The sequence below is a fragment of the Heterodontus francisci genome, chromosome 24 (assembly GCF_036365525.1).
Source record: "Heterodontus francisci isolate sHetFra1 chromosome 24, sHetFra1.hap1, whole genome shotgun sequence".
In the NCBI taxonomy this organism is placed as follows: domain Eukaryota; kingdom Metazoa; phylum Chordata; class Chondrichthyes; order Heterodontiformes; family Heterodontidae; genus Heterodontus; species Heterodontus francisci.
In genome coordinates, this window is record NC_090394.1 from 43,213,397 (window position 1) to 43,232,405 (window position 19,009).

Sequence of the window (19,009 nt, forward strand, 5' to 3'; positions counted from 1 at the left end):
AGTTGCAAGAGGGGAGGTGGTGAATGTCGTATTCTTGGCTGGTGCAAGTGATTTTGGACCTATGGTTCCCAAACTCTACTGGGGAACCAACCACTGGGAATTTTCCTCACCTCATGTCTGAGTCTGTTGTAGACTAATTGGTAGAGATTGATAGCTATGATTAATCAACAACAACCTTATTGTATCGTTCGACTACTAGGATGATAGAATTCAATGGACCTTTGTCTTTACCAATCCAGAGATTCTTGAGTTCCTGGGAGAGGAGAAAATTGGAGAATGGAAATGTCTAACCTTTGTCCACCTCTTAGATTACTCACATGAGGAATGTATTCCCTGATAAATTAGGGGGAATTTGGCAGAAATAAACATGGGATTAATAGCAAGTGCTGACAGATTGCAAACTTTTTGAAAAATTTAACTGACTTTGTAATTCCAGAAACTAAATATTGCTCCTTTGATGCAAGAATTCAAAACTGGAACTGGAACAGCAGTTCCGAGAGTCCGTTGCCCTTCACTGGAACATTTCAGAACCCAGTTTCTCATTCCACAGAAACCTGTCATACTAGAGGGCATTGTTGATCACTGGCCCGCTGTGAGGGATTGCAAATGGAGGTAGGTACAAGGTGCAAATCCTATGCATTGAGAATCTCAATGTATTAAAAATTGGATAAACTGCCAGCAAGCTCCATCCTTTATGTTTAAATCAAATGAGTAAATTGTATGTTATTGCAATAATACTGTACTAATCTGTACCAGTTTTAAAATGTAAAGGACATTTTTCAGGAAGCTGTGTGCAGTGCACCTTTGCAAGCCATTCTGGATGGGAGTTTGATTAATGAGCAATAATTATCCTATCTGCAGTAACCTTACAACATAATGATGCCATGCATCATGGTAACAACAGCCCAGTCATTTTTCTTCTGTTAACAATATGCAGGTCCTTAGAATCCAAGCAAAGCAACAGTACAGTGAGACATTCGCTCTTGCCGTTGTACTGTGTTGGGAGAACGCAGGTGGAACAGAGACTAGGTGGTTTATTGGGTTAGACACTGATTTTCACCTCTGGTACGTAAGTGCTGGGTCAGGCTGATGGAACAGAAGTGCCTGCTTGACTTTGGGGGGTGGGGGGATGCATGTGAGAGTGGGGGTGGGGTTGGGTGGTATAAGCACTCCCACCTCTCAGTCAGAAATTTATAGGTTCAAGCATCACTCCAAATCAAATTGACCGTTCTCCAGTACTGGACTGATGTGATAGTGTCAAGGGGATCTTAACTATGTATCTAACCCATGCTGTAACTGCCCTGGGAGTGTTTGAATCTGTTAACAGACAGTAAACATTCCCAGTATTGAAAACCTTCAACCTATTCAGTGCCTTATAGTCTGCCCAAAATATGTGCTCCTGGATTTTATAGAGAAATTGACAGTGTTCTCTTCACAGCATGGATTACATCCGTGACATTGCAGGCTGTCGCACTGTGCCTGTAGAGCTGGGCTCTCGTTACACAGATGAGCAATGGTCCCAGACCCTGATGACTGTGGGCGAATTCATTGAAAAGTATATTTTGGATCAGGTTAGTCTCTGACATCACTTGTTCCAACCTATTGTGCTCTGAGGCATAAATAATTTTCAAAACCAGCAAAATGTATACATGTTATCTTCATTGTAATGTCAGTAGTCACATATTAAGTTTCTGTACTTGGGGAATATTGGCTCAGCTAATGAACTGTTTGTGCAGAATTTGTAGATTTCGGAAATAAGGGTTTGATGCAATCAGGTGGTGAGTACGGGTGCGGGCAGGGATTGAATATCATATTCCCAGAAGGTGTCTTAGGATCCTGACACCTCGGGATTGCGAAGCGTTTTCAAAAGGAATGCCAGGGATGGAGAGGGAGGGCCAAAAACCCACACACTTCCATTAATTGGTGGTTGAGCTGTTTGAGGAGCTCATTAAATGGCCTGTCAGCAAATGCCCTCTGAAATGGCCTAGCAGACCACTCAGTTGTATCAAACCACTACGAAGTCTAAGAAAAGGACTGAAAACGGACAGACCACCTGGCCTCAATCGAGGCACTGGAAATGACTGTGACAAACCTAACCCTGTCGACCCTGAAAAGTCCTCCTTACTGGAGGCTTGTGCCAAAATTGGGAGAGCTACCCCACAGACTCGTCAAGCAACAGTCTGACATAGTCATACTCATGGAATCATACCTTACAATGTCCCAGATACCACCATCACCATCCCTCGGTATGTCCTGTCCTGGTGGCGGCATAGTGATGTACAGCCTCTAGACTGTTGCCCTGGAAGTCCTCAACATTGACTCCGGACCCCATGACGTCTCATAGCATCAGGTCAAACATGGCAAGGAAACCTCCCGTTTGCCTCTGCGGCGCCCCCCTCGACTGCATCAGTGTTTATCCATGTTGAACACCAATTAGAAGAAGCACTGAAGATAACAAGGGCACAGAGTGGACTCTGGGTGGGGGACTTCAATGTCCATCACAATGAGTGGCTTGGTAGCACCATAACCGACCTATCTGGCCGAGTCCTAATGGACATACTGCTAGGCTGGGTCTGCAGTAGTTGGTAAGGGAACTCACAAGAGGGAAAAACTTACTTGACCTCGTTCGCACCAGTCCAGCTGTTGCAGATGCATCTTTCCATGACAGCATTGATGGGAGTGACCACCACATAGTCTTTGTGGAGACCAAGTCCTGTCTTCACATTGAGGATACCCACCATCGTGTTGTGTGGCACTACTGCCGTGCTAAATGGGATAGATTTTGAACAGATCTAGCAACTCAAAACTGGGCATCCATGAGGCGCTGTGGGCCATCAGCAGCAGCAGAATTGTATTCAACCACAATCTGTAACCTCATGACCCGGCATATCCCCCACTCTACCATTACAATCAAGCTGGGGGACAAACGCTGGTTCAATGAAGAGTGCAGGAGGGCATGCCAGGAGCAGCACCAGACATACCTAAAAATGAGGTGTCAGCCTGGTGAAGCTACAGCAGTGGCCTACTTGCGTGCCAAACAGTGCAGGCAGCATGCAATAGACAGGGCTAAGCAGTCCCACAACTAATGGATCAGATCTTAGCTCTGCAGTCCTGCCACACCCAGTCGTGAATGGTGGTGGACAATTAAACAACTGACAGGAAGAGGAGGCTCTGCAAATATCCCTATCCTCAACAATGGGGATGCCCAGCATCAGTGCAAATGACAAGGCTGAAGCATTTGCATCCAACTTCAGCCAGAAGTGCCGAATGGCTGATCCATCTCGGCGGCCTCCTGAGGTCCTCAGCATCACTGATGCCAGTCTTCAGCCAATCTGATTCACTCCACGTGAAATCCAAAAACGGCTGAAAGCACTGGATACTGCAAAGGCTATGGACCCTGACAACATTCCGGCCATAGTGCTGAAGACTTGTGCTCCAGAACAAACCGCGCCCCTAGTCAAGCTGTTCCAATACAGCTAGCACACTGACATCTACCTGGCAATGTGGAAAATTGCCCAGGTATGTCCTTACCACAAAAAGCAGGATAAATTCAACCTGAGCAATTACTGCCCTATCAGTCTACTCTCGACCGTCAGCAAAGTGATGGAAGGAGTCATCGACAGTACTATCAATCGGCACTTGCTCAGCAATAACCTGCTCACCGATGCTCAGTTTGGGTTCCGCCAGCGCCACTCAGCTCCTGATCTCATTACAGCCTTGGTCCAAACATGGGCAAAAGAGCTGAACTCCAGTGGTGAGGTGAGAGTGACTGCCCTTGACATCAAGGCAGCATTTGACTGAATATGGCATCAAGGAGCCCTAGCAAAACTGGAGCGAATGGGAATCGGACGGTTGGGGTGGGGGGAGGGAACTCTCTGCGGGTTGGAAACATACCTAGCACAAAGGAAGATGGTTGTGGTTGTTGGAGGCCAATCATCTCAGTTCCAGGACATTACTGCAGCAGTTCCTCAGGGTAGTGTCCTCAGCTCAATGTTCACCATTCGCGATTCCTCAGATGATGAAGCAGCCTGTATCCAGATGCAGCGGACTTGGAAACATCCAGGCTTGGGCTGATAAGTGGCAAGTAACATTCGTGCCAGGCAATGAGCATCTCAAATGAGAGAATCTTACCATCTCCCCTTGATATTCAATGGCATTACCATCGCTGAATCCTAGAAACTGAACTGGACCAGCCTCATAAATTCTGTGGCTACAAGAGAAAATCAGAAGTTTGGAATTCTGCAACAAGTAACTCACCACCTGTTCACCATCTACAAGGCACAAGTCAGGAATGTGATGGAATACCCTCCACTTGCCTGAATAAGTGCAGTTCCAACAACATTCAAGAAGCTTAACATCTAGGACAAAGCAGCCCGCTTGATTGGCACCCCATTCACTACCTTTAACATTCACTCCCTTCACCACTGCTGCACATTGGCAGCAGTACCATCTACAAGACGCACTGGAGTAACTCACCACACCTTCTCCGACAGCACCTTCCAAACCCGTGACCTCTACCACCTTGAAGGACAGCAGATGCATGAGAACACCACCACTTGCAGGGTCCCGTCCAAGCCACACACCATCCAAACTTGGAACTATATCGCTTTTCCTTCACTGTCGCTGGGTAAAAATCCCGGAGAACTCTTCCTAACAGCACTGTGGTGCACCTTCACCACATGGACTGCAGCAGTTCAAGAAGGTGGCTCACCATCACCTTCTCGAGGGCAATTAGATATGGGAAATAAATGCTGACTTAGCCAGCGACTACCACATCCCATGAAAGAATTAGAAAAGGGGTTGCCCAACCTCTTAATGGAGGAGCTCATGCGCTCAAAATGCTGAGTCATGACAGAGCATCTGCACTGTATGGACTCCTCCGTTGCCTATCCATGGCTCCTTAAGGCGTCAGGGTCCTGTTTGTCAGAGATTCCTATCTGCTTCAAGAAGACCCTGCTTGCTTATGACTCCTCAAGGGCCAGCATCTTTGCCCAGTGGAGCATCACTGTGACTCTCCTCCGAGGGGACTGCCCACAGCTGACGCTGCCTCACGCTCCTCCTCCTGCTCATGTGTGATGCGAGGTTCACCCAGTGTTCCCTGTTTTAAGATAGTTTGTGGCCTGACCAAAGTGAGTGTGTGGAAGGTGCTGAGGAATGATGGGCTGCCTCTGATAGCTCTCCCACCGCCAAGGAGGACGGTGACTTTTGTCCTTTGGCGCTGCTCTCCACCTCAGTTACTGGCCCTGTGGGAAGATGGTTATGAGAACTACTCATTGTGTTCCCCCAGCACAATCAACCCCAGAGAACCAATCTGTCTAAGAGCCAAAGCCTGCATTCTGCAGCAATCTCCTCTTTGCCCTTCACCCCAAGATAGAACTGTCAAATCACCCTGCTGATGTTGGCCTCCCATCTCCCCATTGCCCACGGACTGGCATGTCAGTACCCTGGTAATATCCAGCGTTGCCGCCTCCATTGGCATTAGACTGCACAACTTGGGCACACCATCCAATCTGGCCATTTTGTGGGCATTGTGAGCTCTCTTTTCCTGCAGGATGAGGAGAGAATGATTCACGAGTAGGATGCCCTCCTTCACCACCTGTTCCAGCATCAGCATGACATGCACATAAACTGGACATGCTTCAGTGATGCCCCCTTCTGAAAATCACCCCATATGTGAAGGTGGCTGCCATCTCAGTGATAGAACTGGCCACTTCATCTAACGATGTTCGGCAGACCTTTCGACACTCTGTGAGTTGAGTTCATCTGCATGCTGCTATATATAGAGCTGGTCACGTCATCCAGTTGCTGCTTGCCACTTGCCTTTGCAGACCTTGTGAGGCCATTGAATCTCTTCTGGCATTGAATCCAAATCCTTCAGGTCACTTCCCTGCCACTGACCTCACTCGCCACCTTGATCTGTGCCTTTTTTGTTCCCTTTGGGGGGGTTCCTTCTCCAGGATGGTGGGAAGAAGATGTCTGTCCTCTCACTGACCGCCTCCATTAATGCCTTGAGGAAGGTGTCTGAGAATCACGAGGCCACCTGTGGATGCCTGCTCATTCCATTGCTTCTCCTAGAAGTCCCCTGCGGCTCCATTTCTTCAGCGAGTAGTGAGCCCAGCCAGGGCTGCCGCTCGCCTTTCCAAAGGGCCCTCGTTTACAGAGTCCCATCTCCTTGCCGGTCCCAAAGCCCCCAGGCCAATTTGCTTTTACATTTGAAAATAGCATTGCGTTCACGATACTGACGTGGAGAGGGATCAGGGCCCAGAAATGATCTGGGCGTCAGGTTCCTGACCCTGGAAAGAAAATCCAGCCCAGGTTTTCCATGGAAAAGGTTCAGAGAATGTGTACTCCTCACACTGCCAACGCACTCATTTGTTGCAACTAGACGTGATGATTGTTACCCTATTTCATGCCTTTGTCATCTCAAGGCTCAACCCACCTTTCTCCAGCAATCTCCTGCAACCATCCATCCCCTCACACAAGTCTACTCCTTAATGCTCACTCATTGCACCCTCTCTTATTATACCCTGAACTCGAGAATTCCCAACCTGTAACTTTCTGGCTCACTGCCTTGTTATCTGCTTCTCAAAGCTTCCTGGACCTCAGTTCCCCACCCATGATCTTGGCTCTGCTCCCTAACATATTTCACATTTGCCTTTTATTTCTCCTGCTTAGCTTCCCTCTGCGCAAAGGTGCCTTTCTGTCTGTGAGGAGCACTGTAAGTGTAATTGTAGAATGGTTTTATAACCAGCTAAACCCCAGCCTTGAACAAGGGGCAGTGAGACTCTTCTGGGGGACTCAGTGAGCAAGCAGTTCTAACCTACAGTTTAGCCAGGGATCTTGGTGTGTTCCCTGGAGCTATTACTACATAACTGGGCATGTTGGCCATTGAGTAAGTATAGAGTTGGTGGGATGTGTGGCCTATGCCATGTTACTTGCCCACTCGAAAGTGCAATTTATAATCACTGGCTTATTGATTCTCACTACAGGTGCAAGAGGACCCCATCGGATATCTAGCTCAGCACCAACTGTTTGAGCAGGTGAGGCACTTTCTCTGTCCCTCCACTTCATGGAGTGAGCCCAACCTAGTGGCTAGACATTGCTGTCATAATTTACATCATGTCTTTGAGTCTGGTCCTTTGTATTTTTATACAATTCCTATCATGCTATGTTGGCTTCTGAAGTACACAAACTATTTAGTGGGCACTAGTCAACTCAACCACTGTGTAAGTCTAGACAGTGAAGGTTGCTAGGCTATTCAACCACCAGAGCCATCAGAATAAGCCTATTCTCACCAAAGCATCAGGACTGGGATATTCTGTGTTTTTCTTCCAGCCGAATGTATCTGGCCTGCTAGGATGAGGCAGAGCAGCTCAGATTGTAGATCCAATCTAAGCTATTCCCGCTCTGCGCAATTCTAGGCTCTACCTGCTCCATCAGCACAGTCTGACTCCAAGCTGTACTTGCCCTGTCAGTGTGGTCCAACTCTGAGCTGTACCTGCCCCATCAGCAAGGTCCAACTTTAGGTCGTGTGTATTTTGTGCATGTCATTTATAGAGTTTATTTTCTGTGTTATGTTATTATTTTCCACAGATTCCAGAGTTGCGGCAAGACATTGACATACCAGATTACTGTTGTCTAGGCGATGGAGATGAAGATGAGATCACCATAAATGCTTGGTTTGGGCCCATGGGAACAATTTCTCCCTTACATCAGGACCCACAACACAATTTCCTGACACAGGTTAGGGCAAGAAACAAAAACAGCAAAACTGCAAATTCGTTGCTGCATCGTAACGAGGAAGGCTGGATCATGGTTAGGGGTCTGGGAAGAGGCCAGATTATAGTGAGGGATCTGGGGGAAAGGTCAGATTCAGGGCAGGATCAAGGTTACAACGAGATGGAGAGATACTGAAGTTTGCCGAAAGGAAACTGCTTTAAATTAAATTGTGATAGCAGAGAGAGAGGACAGATTCTGGATAAAGTGAATATAGGACTGGCATAGGGATAGTTATCACACAGCAATCAATAGCTGGATGGGAATCGTGGCTAGATAGTGCAAGCAAAACCCCAGAATCATTTAACAGAATGGCTGAACTAGAATAAGCCAAATAGCTGCCCTGCCTTGTGTCTATCTAGTGAAGTATTGATTAGGTGACGCCATGCTAGGGGTTTAAAAGTCTGTATGTTGTCGGAGGAAGTGAAGCATGGGAGAAATGTGGAATTCCTCAGCATAAAGTCAAGTTGATGGTCTTCGGTGTGTCATTTAGAGGACTTGTTACTATTTGAAGGAGATGATTTACTGGGCGCCAGGCTTGCTCTAAGTGTTGGCAGCTTTCCACACTGCTGCAAGAGCCTGATACCATCATGGAGTGACTGCGTTGTATCTAGTTTTCTGCAGGCACTAGCCGACCTGTTCTGTCTGTCATGTGAGGCCGCCTTCATTCACACTGTCCAGTCAACTCCTGCAATGTCTGAGGGAGCTGTATGTTGCAGGCACTGAAATTCAGTGCGTTAAAAGGAATGGTGTCCTATTAGGAGACTGTACAGTTTAATAAAGCTTGAGTCAGGGTCTGGGACAGGCCTGTTTGTGATGAAGGGTTTATTAGAATGATGTTGAACTTGTACGTAGAGTTCTTATCCCTCCAGGAATTTGTAAATGATAAAAAAAAAAGTTAGTTTGCAAGTGATGGTACTATTTGAACCATGTTCCAGCCAAGCAAGTAAAAAGTTAGCTTTGCAGCAGGAGATTCTTTCAGAATTTTCTCAGCTGTGTCTGCACGTGAATGTGCAGTGTGCGCATGCACACACTAGCACGCTTACTGCCTGAATTCACACATGAAGAATGACCACTTGGGTTAGGTGTGAAGGGGAAGCTGGCGACACCAGTTAAAAGTCAAAGCACATAAATCAGTCTGTTGGAAGGTTTGTCTTTATCTGTGTGAGAAACTTTAAACCATTCTTTCTGGCAGGTGGTGGGACGGAAATATATTCGCCTGTATTCCCCAGCACAAACTGCGAAGCTGCATCCTCACCCAACCCAGCTGCTGCACAACACCAGTCAGGTAGGGAAGCAGCTTTCAGTGTTGGGGAGGGAACTAAAGCATGGGGTAGGGTTTCTGCAGCAAATGGGCTGAGGAAGGCAGAGAGGAGTGATGTTACTGGGTTGGACATAGGCAGCCTTGGTGGTGGAGCAGATATTAAGATCAGAAGTTCAGTTCAGGGCCACATAGGATTGCTGAAGTTGCAGGAAGTCTGGTTCAGCCACAGACAGTGGCTTGGGAGGGGATGGAGCTGGCAAGGGGACAGTCGATGGAGAGTGGGAGGCAGGGGTTCAGGGGAGGAGAGTGAAAGAACAGAGATTTTGGCAAGGACCAATCCTTCACTCTCCCTCTGCTAATCCATTTATCCTAGTCTGTAGATTCTAGCTAATTGAGTGTGTTATCGTTCTAACAGGATTGAGCTGATTAACTGATCCCAGCTCCAGGTTACCAGCATTTCTGTTTTTTTCAGGTGGATGTGGAGAATCCGGATTTGATAAATTTTCCAGAGTTTGGCTTGGCTGATTTTCAGGAATGCACACTGAGGCCAGGAGAGGTCCTGTTTATCCCAGTGAAGTACTGGCATTACGTAAGGTCCCTGGACATCAGCTTCTCTGTCAGTTTCTGGTGGTCCTGATCGTTTTCATCTGGAATGGAGTGAATGTGGGACATTGAGCTGTTTGCAGTTTCTCAATCCTGGAGGTGAATGCAGCAACAGAGAATTACAGTAACTGACCTGAGAGAGATAGAGGGAGAGTAAGAGACAGACTGAGCGAACAAAAGGTAGACATGAACAGAGAGAGGGACAAATAGAAAGAGATGGAACAGGAGACAGACAGAGATGGCTTCACATCACGTGCAGAGCTTCGAGCGTTAATCAGCTATTGGTCAAAAAGTGAACATTTCTGCAGCTGCTGACTCCCCTTGGATGAAACCACATTTCATCACCAGGAGCAATCCGAGCTGAATGCAGTTCATTTGATCATCTTAGATCACCTGAAATGTTAACTGTCCTTCTCTCTCCACTGATGCTGCCAGACCTGATGAGTATTTCCAGCACTTTGTTTTTATTGCACAATACGAGGTCTTCCTTCTCAATCTGTGACGAGATGAACTTTGCTTTGGAGAAAGGAAACTTGCTTTCAACTCAATGAGATGATTTTGGACAGTAACCAACCACAGTGATGGAAACCCATCCTTTTTGTGATTCACTGAAATTAAAATGTTTTTTTGCTTTATACCTGAATTTGATTTTTCAACTGTATGGAACAGAAAGGATTACACTGAAAGCAGTGTTGTACTGACACCTGGTGCCAGGTGTGAGTAATACCGTGCACTCTCGTACACGGCATGCTGAGGCTTGCGTTTTCTGTCAAAACATTGATCTCTCGTACCCAATCTTCGGTCTGGGCTCAACTGATAGTTGAATGGACAAATGCATGGTAACTGACCCACTGAATTTGTTTTGTGCCATTGTTATAAACAGCCAGGGTTCCTGATCCCTGGTTGCTGTCCTGGGTTGGATGGTTTGAGAATGTTGGGTGAAGACAGGAATTGCCGAACCTATGATACCCCCATGCTTGAATAGCCTCCCAAGACTCACTCTCTCTCCAGACGCCCACATGTTAATTGTTAACTTGGGCGAAGTATAGATAGGCTGCTACTGCATATGGAACCATGGGAGTGGGGCAGGGGCAGTAGTTCAGTCCAAGGTGTTCTGTTTGGAATTTTCTCTTGCTTCCAAAACCCAGCTGTCACCAGCACACAAATCTGTATCCTTTTTGCTATAATTCTCAATGCCTCCAGAGCACTGAGGGTGGGTATGTCATGCTGATAAATGGCATGCATCATTATGTGCATGAAAAACTTGTGGTCCTCAGTCACTTTCAAGTTGTGTTTCAGTTCTGTAGGTTGTGTTGATGCTTCCATTGAGCACCAAGATCATAGCTGTATTTTTAACACAATTTGCCTGTGATAATTAAGCAATGCTAAATCAGAAACCTTGTGTGTAGTTTGTTGCAAAGGTGCCAATGCCAGAGAGATCTTGTCTTGGAGTAAGGAGGTCAGGGGTGTTAAAACTGTCATTGGTATAAATATTTGATCAATAGTTCATTACCATTGCACTCTGTGCCCTGCTCACTGATCTGTGTGTAAGAACAAAATCAATTATAGTCTGAGCAAATGAACATTAAACAGTCCAAACTTAAACAGAGCTGTAAACTAGAACTGGAGGACATCTGTTTCACTATATTAGGCCAGGAGTGGTGTTCGTCCCATCCCTACATATCCCATGGTTGTCTGCTGCCCAACTCCTCATAGACAGAAGAGGTTTCTGTGCTAACCTGTGTCGATGGAGTAAAACCCTGTCCCCACCAACTATAAGGCAAGTGAATTTGGATCCATCTTGAGGAACTGTTTGGATAACTGTTCATAGAACGGGTGCAGTAGTTGGAGTTCAGTGCTTTAATGTGCATGTATCCCATGGGCTAGTGTAGAGGAAGCTTACTTTGTATCTAACCCTTGCTGTACCTGCCCTGGTAGTGTTTAATAGGGCAGTATAGAAGCTATGGGCCCTGACAACATTCCGGCAATAGTACTGAAGACTTGTGCTCCAGAACTACCTACACCCCTAGCCAAGCTGTTCCAGTACAGCTACAACACTGGCATCTACCTGGCAATGTGGAAAATTGTCCCAAGTATGTCCTGCCCACAAAAAGCAGGATGAATCCAACCTGGCTAATTTACGACCCTCTCAGTCTACTCTAGATCATCAGTAAAGTGATGGAAGAGGTCAGTGATAGTACTGTCAAAGAACAAAGAAAATTACAGCACAGGAACAGGCCCTTCGGCCCTCCAAGCCTGCGCCGATCCAGATCCTCTATCTAAACATGTCGCCTATTTTCTAAGGGTCTGTATCTCTTTGCTTCCTGCCCATTCATGTATCTGTCTAGATACATCTTAAAAGACGCTATCGTGCCCGCGTCTACCACCTCCGCTGGCAACGCGTTCCAGGCACCCACCACCCTCTGCGTAAAGAACTTTCCATGCATATTCCCCCTAAACTTTTCCCCTCTCACTTTGAACTCGTGACCCCTAGTAATTAAATCCCCCACTCTGGGAAAAAGCTTCTTGCTATCCACCCTGTCTATACCTCTCATGATTTTGTACACCTCAATCAGGTCCCCCCTCAACCTCCGTCTTTCTAATGAAAATAATCCTAATCTACTCAACCTCTTTTCATAGCTAGCGCCCTCCATACCAGGCAACATCCTGGTGAATCTCCTCTGCACCCTCTCCAAAGCATCCACATCCTTTTGGTAATGTGGCGACCAGAACTGCACGCAGTATTCCAAATGTGGCCGAACCAAAGTCCTATACAACTGTAACATGACCTGCCAACCCTTGTACTCAATACCCCGTCCGATGAAGGAAAGCATGCCATATGCCGCCTTGACCACTCTATTGACCTGCGTTGCCACCTTCAGGGAACAATGGACTTGAACACCCAAATCTCTCTGTACATCAATTTTCCCCAGGACTTTTCCATTTACTGTGTAGTTCACTCTTGAATTGGATCTTCCAAAATGCATCACCTCGCATTTGCCCTGATTGAACTCCATCTGCCATTTCTCTGCCCAACTCTCCAGTCTATCTATATTCTGCTGTATTCTCTGACAGTCCCCTTCAGTATCTGCTACTCCACCAATCTTAGTGTCATCTGCAAACTAGCTAATCAGACCACCTATACTTTCCTCCAAATCATTTATGTATATCACAAACAACAGTGGTTCCCAGCACGGATCCCTGTGGAACACCGCTGGTCACACGTCTCCATTTTGAGAAACTCCCTTCCACTGCTACTCTGTCTCCTGTTGCCCAGCCAGTTCTTTATCCATCTAGCTAGTACACCCTGGACCCCATGCGACTTTACTTTCTCCATCAGCCTACCATGGGGAACCTTATCAAACGCCTTACTGAAGTCCATGTATATGACATCTACAGCCCTTCCCTCATCAATCAACTTTGTCACTTCCTCAAAGAATTCTATTAAGTTGGTAAGACGTGACCTTCCCTGCACAAAACCATGTTGCCTATCACTGATGAGCCCATTTTCTTCCAAATGAGAATAGATCCTATCCCTCAGTATCTTCTCCAGCAGCTTCCCTACCACTGACGTCAGGCTCACCGGTCTATAATTACCTGGATTATCCCTGCTACCCTTCTTAAACAAGGGGACATTAGCAATTCTCCAGTCCTCCGGGACCTCACCCGTGTTTAAGGATGCTGCAAAGATATCTGTTAAGGCCCCAGCTATTTCCCCTCTCGCTACCCTCAGTAACCTGAGATAGATCCCATTTGGACCTGGGGACTTGTCCACCTTAATGCCTTTTAGAATACCCAACACGTCCTCTCTCCTTATTCCGACTTGACCTAGAGTAATCAAACATCTGTCCCTAACCTCAATATCCGTCATGTCCCTCTCCTCGGTGAATACCCAAGCAACGCTTGCTCAGCAATAACCTGCGCACTGATGCTAAGTTTGGGTTCCGTTAGGACCACTGAGCTCCTGACCTCATTACAGCCTTGGTTCAAACATGGACAAAAGAGCAGAACTCCAGAGATGAGATGAGAGTGACTGCCTTTGACATCAAGGCAGCATTTGACTGAGTTTGGCATCAAGGAACCCCAGAAAAACTGGAGCCAATGGGAATTGGGGACAACTTTCCATTAGTTGGAGGCACATCTAGCACAAAGGAAGATGGTTGTGATTGTTGGATGTCAATCATCTAAGTCCCAAGACATTACTACAAGAGTTCTGCAGTGTCATGTCCTAGGCCCAACTAGCTACAGCTGCTTAACCAATGACCCTCCTGCATCATAAGATCAGAAGTGCGGATGGTTGCTGATTGTGCAATGTTCAGCACCACTCACGACTCCTCAGATACTGAAGCAGCCCAATCCATGTGCAGCAAGAACTGAACAACATCCATATTACATAAAAGCAAAATACTGTGGATGCTGGAAATCTGAAATAAAAACAAGAAACGCTGGAAATACCCAGCAGGTCTGGCAGCATCTGTGGCGAGAGAAGCAGAGTTAATATTTCAGGTCTGACCCTTCTTCAGAACTGGAACAACATCCAGGCTTGGGCTGCTGTGTGGCATAAATGTTACTTGCCACTGAAGTGCCAAGCAATGACCATCTCAAACAAGAGAGAATCTCACCATCTTCCATTGATGTTCAATGGCATTACCATCGCTGAATCCCCCACTAATATCATCCTGGGGGTTACCATTGACCAGAAACTGAACTGGACCAGCCACATAAATACTGTGGCTAGAAGAGCAGGTCAGAGCTGGGAATTCTGTGGCGAGTAACTCACCTCCTAACTCCTCAATGCTTGTCCACCATCTATAAGGCACAAGTCAGGAGTGTGATGGAGCTGCACCCATCCAGGCAAGTGGAGTATTCTAACAACGCTCAAGAAGCTCGACGCCATCCACGACAAAGCAACCCACTTGATTGGCACCACCTTCAACATTCACTCCCTTCACCACTGACTCGGTGGCAACAATGTACCATCTACAAGATGCACTACAGCAACTCACCAAGGCCTCTTCGTCAGCACCTTCCAAACCTCCGACCTCTACCACCCAAAAGGACAAGGACAGCAGATGCATGGGAACACCACCATCTGCAAGTTCCCCTCCGTACCACACATAATCCTGACTACATCGCCATTCCTTCACTGTCACTGGATCAAAATCCTAGAACTCCCTTCCTAACAACACTGTGGGTGTACCTACACCCCAAGGACTGCAGCAGTTTAAGAAGGCAGCTCGCCTCCAGCTTCACTAGGGCAATTAGGGATTGGCAATAAATGCTGGCATAGCCAGCAATGCCCACATCCCACGACCAAATTAAAAAAGAACTCGACTGTAAACTATTTCCTACAGCTTCACAATCATACATAAAATCATTCCACATTAGATTCTAGTCTACTGTATTAATGACCTTGACTTAGGCCTACAAAGCATGACTACAATATTTGTAGATAACAACTCAAATGTATTAAACAATGAAGAGGATCCTTAACTGTAGCAGAACATAGACTGGTGAAATGGCAAATGCAGTTTAATGCAGAGAAATGAGAAGTGACATATTTGGTAGGAAAAGAAAATGGTGAAGCATTATAAACTAACAGGTACAATTTTAAATGGGGTGCTGGAACAGGGAGAATTGGGTGTGTATGTACACAAATCTTTGAAGGTGGCAGAAGTTGAGAAGATTTTAAAAAGTATATGGAATCTTTGGCTTTATAAATAGAAGCATAGAGTACAAAACCTTTAAACATTAATGGTTCGGCCCTAGCTATTGTGTTCAAATCTGGACACCACACTTTTAGGAACTATTCCAAAGCCTTGGAGGGGGTGCAGAGGAGAATTACTAGAATGGTGTTAGGGAGGAGGGACTTGGAGAGAATGGAGAAGCTGGGGTTTTTCTCCTTAGACCATCGAAAGTTCATGGGAGATTTAGTAGAGGTGTTCAAAATCATGAAGGGAGTAAAATTGTTTCCTCAGACCAGAGGACACAGATTTAAGGTAATTGGCAAAAGAACCAGAGGCAAGGTGAGAATTATTTTTAAACACAAGTAGTTATTATTTGGAATTTGCTGCCTGAATGAGTTATAGAAGTAGCTTCAATTGCTTTCAAATTGATAAGTAATTGAAGGGGAATAATTTGTAAGGGAGTGGGACTAATTGGATAGCTCTTTGAAAGAACTGACACAGGCACAACAGCCCCATTGGCCTCCTTCAGTGTTATTATATGATGCTCACTTTTAAAGTCCTACTCTTCCTCCTTAAGTCTCCTTTTGTTTGTTTCAGTGCCACATAATATTTCTCTCTATTAAAGGTGGTGTCAAGGTCCTGTAGATTTTTTTTCGGGAATATGGGGTTTGTCTTTAAGGCTTGCAAGGGATCAGTATTGCTTTAAGAACTGGCAAGCCTCAGGAGTTACAGGAAGGTGCATTTTTGTTGTCTTAGAAACAGCCATTTGGAGACTGCGATTCAAAGGGGTGCATTCTCGATGCCATGGAAACCGCCACTGGGAGTGAGATTCATGCAATAAATTTTTTACAATTCAGTTTTTGAACTGGCTTTTGCTGAAGACAGTCTGTTCTAACAGACCACAGACAGAGGACAGCTGGTATTAGCACCTGGAAAAAGAGTTCTCTCTACCATTTAAACTGAAGGAATAGGATTTTAGTCTGTTTAATTATTATCTGTCAAAATTCTGGAAAAAAAAAAGTCAAGCTAAAACAGAGATCTCTGGTAATTTAAATTGAAGGGAAGTTAGACTGTGACAATCTTTTATCCCTCAAAAATTCAAGTCAGATTGATTCTGTTGAAAGTGTCTGCAAGTCGTTAACTGTTGAAATTTGCTGGAGAAGGACAGCAACATCCTGTGAGGACGTCAAGCAACACTGGACTATAACTTTGCAATGACTCAATCTTTTTCTATTTTAAATGTTGTTTATGTCTTCATATTGTTTAAGAATTTAGTTATTTTAATTAGAGTTAATTTGTTGATTTAAAGACACCTGGTTTGGTTAGCCTCATTCGGGGGGGGGGGGGGGGGGGTTAATAGATGGCACAATTTGGCTGGGTCTTTAATTTGGAAAGTTTTAAATGATATGTTAGCTGACCTGTGGAGTGACGGGATTGAATTAACAGTGCGCTAGTCCCGCCACATTTTGATTGGGGCTTTGACAGGTTCGACGGTTGTAACTAAATGAAAATTGTTGTTGAATCAGAGGTGGGGGAATTCAATAAAGCACACTGCTTTAAGTACAGTTCTGAAGTACTAGTTACAGGTTTGGCACTAGAATAGTATCAGTTCATAAGAATATAAATAGAAGCAGGAGTAGACCATTTGGCCCTTCAAGTCTGCTCCATCATTCAACAAGATCACGGACGGTGGAGTTGAGGTAGAAGATTAGCCATCACTATCCGCTTATCCCTTAATGCCCAAAAGATCTATCGACCTCAATCTTGAATACTGAACAACTGAGCATCCACAGCTCTCTTGGCTAGAGAATTCCAAAGACACACAACCCTTTGAGTGAAGAAATTTCTCCACTGGCTGACCCCTTACTGTAAGACTGTGACCCCATGTTCTTGATTCCCCAGCCAGGGGAAACACTATCATCTATCCATCAAGTCCCTGAAGAATGTTTTATGTTTCAATTTCTTCATCTTTCATTCTTCTAAACTTCAAGCAATATTGACGGTCACTCAATTGCTCCTCTACCCTCACCCCTTCCCCTCCCTCCCAGAACCGTGACAGGCTTCCCCTTGTCCTCACTTTTCATCCCACCAGCCTCCATATCCAAAGGATCATCCTCCGCCATTTTCGCCACCTCCAGCGTGATGCCACTACCAGTCGCATCTTCCCCTCCCTTCCCCTGTCAGCATTCCGAAGGGATAGTTCCCTCCGCAACACCCTGGTCCACTCCTCCATTACCCCCACCACCTCGTCCCCGTCCCAGGGGACCTTCCCTTGCAATCGCAGGAGGTGTAATACCTGCCCATTTACCTCCTCTCTCCTCACTATCCCAGGCCCCAAACACTCCTTTCAGGTGAAGCAGCGATTTACTTGTACTTCTTTCAATGTAGTATACTGTATTCGCTGCTCACAGTGTGGTCTCCTCTACATTGGGGAGACCAAGCGCAGACTGGGTGACTGCTTTGCGGAACATCTCCGCTCAGTCCGCAAGCAGGACCCTGAGCTTCCGGTTGCTTGCCATTTCAACACTCCCCCCTGCTCTCATGCTCACATCTCTGTCCTGGGATTGCTGCAGTGTTCCAGTGAACATCAACGCAAGCTCGAGGAACAACATCTCATCTACCGATTAGGCACACTACAGCCTGCCGGACTGAACATTGAGTTCAATAATTTCAGAGCATGACAGCCCCCCACTTTACTTTCATTTTTAGTCATTTTTAGTTATTTTTTCTTTTTTTTTTTTTGCATTCCTTTTTACATTTTTTTACAATCTTTTTTTGCATTTATTTCATTTCATCTTAGTTTGTTCAGTTTGCTTACCCACTGTTTTTTTCAGGTTGTTTTTCTTCAGGTTTGCACTTGCTGATGTTCAATATTCAGTATATTCACACCTAATCTGTACTAATGCTTTGTCTTTCAACACACCATTAACATATTGTTTGCCTTTGCTCCGTGACCTTTTGGTCAGCTATGTGGCCTGGTCCAATCTGCACCTTCTCCTTTGTTATCTCTTGCCCAACCCCCACCTCACTTGTTTATAATCTGTGACTTTTCTAATATTTGTCAGTTCCGAAGAAGGGTCACTGACCCGAAACGTTAACTCTGCTCTTTCCACAGATGCTGCCAGACTTGCTGAGTGAATCCAGCATTTCTTGTTTTTGTTGCACTCAATTGCTCCTCTAGGGCAGGGATCTCTAACCTTTTCTTTAGTGCAAGCTACTTCTGGTAGACAAAAAATATCACAAGCTACAGGGAAATGTTTGCATTTAGAGGGACTTAGGTGTCCTTGTACATGAATCGCAAAGTTAACATGCAAGTACAACAAGCAATTCGGAAGGCTAATGGTATGTCAAATTTTGTTGCAAAGGGATTGGAGTATAAGTAAATAAGTCTTAATACAATTATACAGGGCACCGGTGAGGCCATACCTGGAGTACTATATTAGTTTTGGACATAACTGCCCTAAAGGGAATGCGACGAAGATTCACTAGACTGGTTCGTCGGATGAGGGGTTGTCCTATGACTGGGGTCGCCAACACGTCTATCGTGAGCTGGTGGTGGCTGGAGCTGGACAGAGGCGATCGTGTCGGATTTGCAGCAGGTGAGAAAACGCAGAGTGCAGAAGAGGAATGGAGCTGACAATTGGGTGGGGAGTTTTCATAAATACCTGGCAAAGGCCTC

At 45.8% G+C, this 19,009-nt stretch overlaps 1 protein-coding gene across 3 annotated transcripts in view; it reads left to right on the top strand.

Annotated features, from left to right (window-relative positions):
• Positions 1-10,278, top strand: part of kdm8 (lysine (K)-specific demethylase 8) — a 52,867-nt gene extending 42,589 nt beyond the window's left edge. For 2 of the 3 annotated variants that reach the window (XM_068056058.1, XM_068056057.1), the window contains exons 3-8: positions 437-612; positions 1,439-1,571; positions 6,990-7,040; positions 7,594-7,743; positions 8,972-9,064; positions 9,513-10,278. In XM_068056058.1, the coding sequence (XP_067912159.1) occupies positions 437-612; positions 1,439-1,571; positions 6,990-7,040; positions 7,594-7,743; positions 8,972-9,064; positions 9,513-9,677 (768 nt within the window). In that variant the 3' untranslated portion in view covers positions 9,678-10,278. The remainder of the gene's footprint in view (positions 1-436; positions 613-1,438; positions 1,572-6,989; positions 7,041-7,593; positions 7,744-8,971; positions 9,065-9,512) is intronic. The other variant, XM_068056059.1, reaches the window with a different exon arrangement.
• Positions 10,279-19,009: the final 8,731 nt, after the last annotated feature.